This window comes from Mandrillus leucophaeus, unplaced genomic scaffold, assembly GCF_000951045.1.
Source record: "Mandrillus leucophaeus isolate KB7577 unplaced genomic scaffold, Mleu.le_1.0 Scaffold75, whole genome shotgun sequence".
In the NCBI taxonomy this organism is placed as follows: domain Eukaryota; kingdom Metazoa; phylum Chordata; class Mammalia; order Primates; family Cercopithecidae; genus Mandrillus; species Mandrillus leucophaeus.
Window position 1 is genome coordinate 2,329,389 of NW_012108141.1, and position 2,272 is coordinate 2,331,660.

Sequence of the window (2,272 nt, forward strand, 5' to 3'; positions counted from 1 at the left end):
TTTTCCCCCAGCAATTTTTTAAAGCTAAATTAGATTGAATAAAACACTTAAATTAAATTAAAATTTAAGTAGAATAAAATAAAATAAAATAAAATAAAATAGATTCTATTGTCTTGGGACCAGTAACAACAATAAAAAAATACAATTATTCCAATATATTTGAATAAGCACAAATTATATCTTATGATAAATTACCTTATAAGGTAATTATAATAGTTTATTATGTATTAATACTTTATAGGTATTAATTGTTATAATGTATAAATACTAGCTAGTAGATGTTTGAAGTTTTACCATGAGGAATTCAAGAATAGTTTATTTCAAAATAGAGTTTACAAGACAGGGTATCTTTTATTAAATTTTCACATAAAAAGAAAAAGTACACAGGGCACTAATTACAAGTAACACCACAATTAATTGGGCCTCATTCCTCTGTAAAGAATAGGCAAGCAACGAGTCACTTTAGTAACATTTTTTCCTGGTCTTTTACTTTCTGTATCCTCTTTTCTTGATTTCTGATCATTGAAGACATCGCTGAAAATGTTGATAAAACAGTTAGAATAACAAAATCCACTCAGGCTTTAATTCTACAATGTGCTACTTAAAAGATTAACTTGTTAGTATAGAATAGACATGTTCTGAGCTCAAGACATTCTTAAAAAATTGTGATGTAGCATATTTTTGAAAAGGTTGGTGTTACGGAAGAGAGCTAAGGGTAAATCTTTAGTGTTTCAGATGTTTTATTTACTTATTTATTTTGTAGAGACAGGGTCTCTCTATGTTGCCCAGGGTGGTCTCAGACTCCTGGCCTCACGCAATCCTCCTGCCTCGGTCTCCCAAAGTGTCAGGATTACAGGCATAAGCCACTGTGCCCAGCCTCAGTTGTTTTAAATGGGCATGAGAATTGTAAAACTAATACTAATTGTAAATAATTCAAACACCTCAGAAGGACACAAAGAAAGATGAAGGTCAGTCTTTGCCTCTGCTCCCTCAATCTGCTGGAATCTGCCTCTGCCTGAGAGGTCATTACCAGTAATTTGGTGAATATCTGCACATATGCATGCATGTGCATATGTTTTATTCTTTACACAAATGAAAATATATGGTATAGACTGTTCAGTAGCTTCCTTTTTTCATATAACAAAATGTCAATAATTTTCCAGTTCAGCTTATGTTGTGTTGTAACTGCATAGTATTTACTAATATTTCATTATACAAATTATTAGGATGTTAGTAAACAGACTAAAAAAGGTTCCTTCCTTTGAAATTTCTGGGTCAAAGCGTAAATGCACTTCAAGTTTTGACAGTCCTCCCAAAATTCCCCCTAAAAATACTTGTTTTAGAATTTTCAAGAGGTGTCCCATCCAGACACTGCATTCAGCAAAAAGGTCTTTTTATTTTGTAAACAAATATATGTCTTCCATGTGGATTATTATTTGGTGGCACACATCGGATAAACTCAGAAACATATGTCATGGTGCGAATAAAAATACGATCAATAAGATAATGCATCTTCCCTCAAAAAACTCACAATAGATGTGGAGAAGAAGATGGCAGATAGGAGACAGGGCTGACATGCAGCCCCAGCTTGGATGGACAGAGAAATGAATGGAGACCACTGACTTTTGCTCCAAGAGCCACTGCAGGAACATAACAGGAAAACCGAAAAAATTTACAGATCCTTTAAAAGCAGCAGCATGCCACTGCAAATTCCACAAGACAGGTAAAAAACTGTGAGTTTCCAAAGTATGAGAGGGGGAAATCCTGCCTCTCAACATATACCCCATTGGGGAACCTGAAAATCCAGATTATGGGAGAAGGATTTAACCTTACCTAGAACTGGAACAAATTTAGCACAAAATATAAAAGTAGAAGGAGCAGTGCGAGGGGCCTTGGAGGCACTCCCATTCTCCAGCTTGAGCCCAGGGAAGCCATCCCTAACTATATCTCACAGGGGCCCTTGGGGAAGGTGGCTGGCAGAATTTGGGAGTGGTCACAGAGTGAAAGAAGCTTCCAATTGAACTCTGTAATAATTTCAACTGGGCACAAACTCTTTTGAGCAGAACTGGGTGGTGAATGGGAAATGCTACAGAAAGGAGCACAGAAGCCACTGCTGACAGTGTGGGAAGACAGGAAGGGGCAGGTGAGACCTGAAAGCCATACTTGCTTTCTCTTTTTTTTTTTTTTTAATTTATTTATTATTATTATACTTTAAGTTGTAGGATACATGTGCCTAATGTGCATGTCAGGCTCTCACTTGTCCTGGTGCTGT

The 2,272-nt window shown here is 36.0% G+C and overlaps 1 protein-coding gene across 2 annotated transcripts in view; it reads right to left on the bottom strand.

Moving 5' to 3' along the window:
- Positions 1 to 326: 326 nt before the first annotated feature.
- CCDC158 (coiled-coil domain containing 158) overlaps positions 327 to 2,272 on the bottom strand; it is a 132,160-nt gene continuing 130,214 nt past the window's right edge. For both annotated transcript variants that reach the window (XM_011966211.1, XM_011966210.1), the window contains one exon: positions 327 to 534. In XM_011966211.1, the coding sequence (XP_011821601.1) occupies positions 458 to 534 (77 nt within the window). In that variant the 3' untranslated portion in view covers positions 327 to 457. The remainder of the gene's footprint in view (positions 535 to 2,272) is intronic.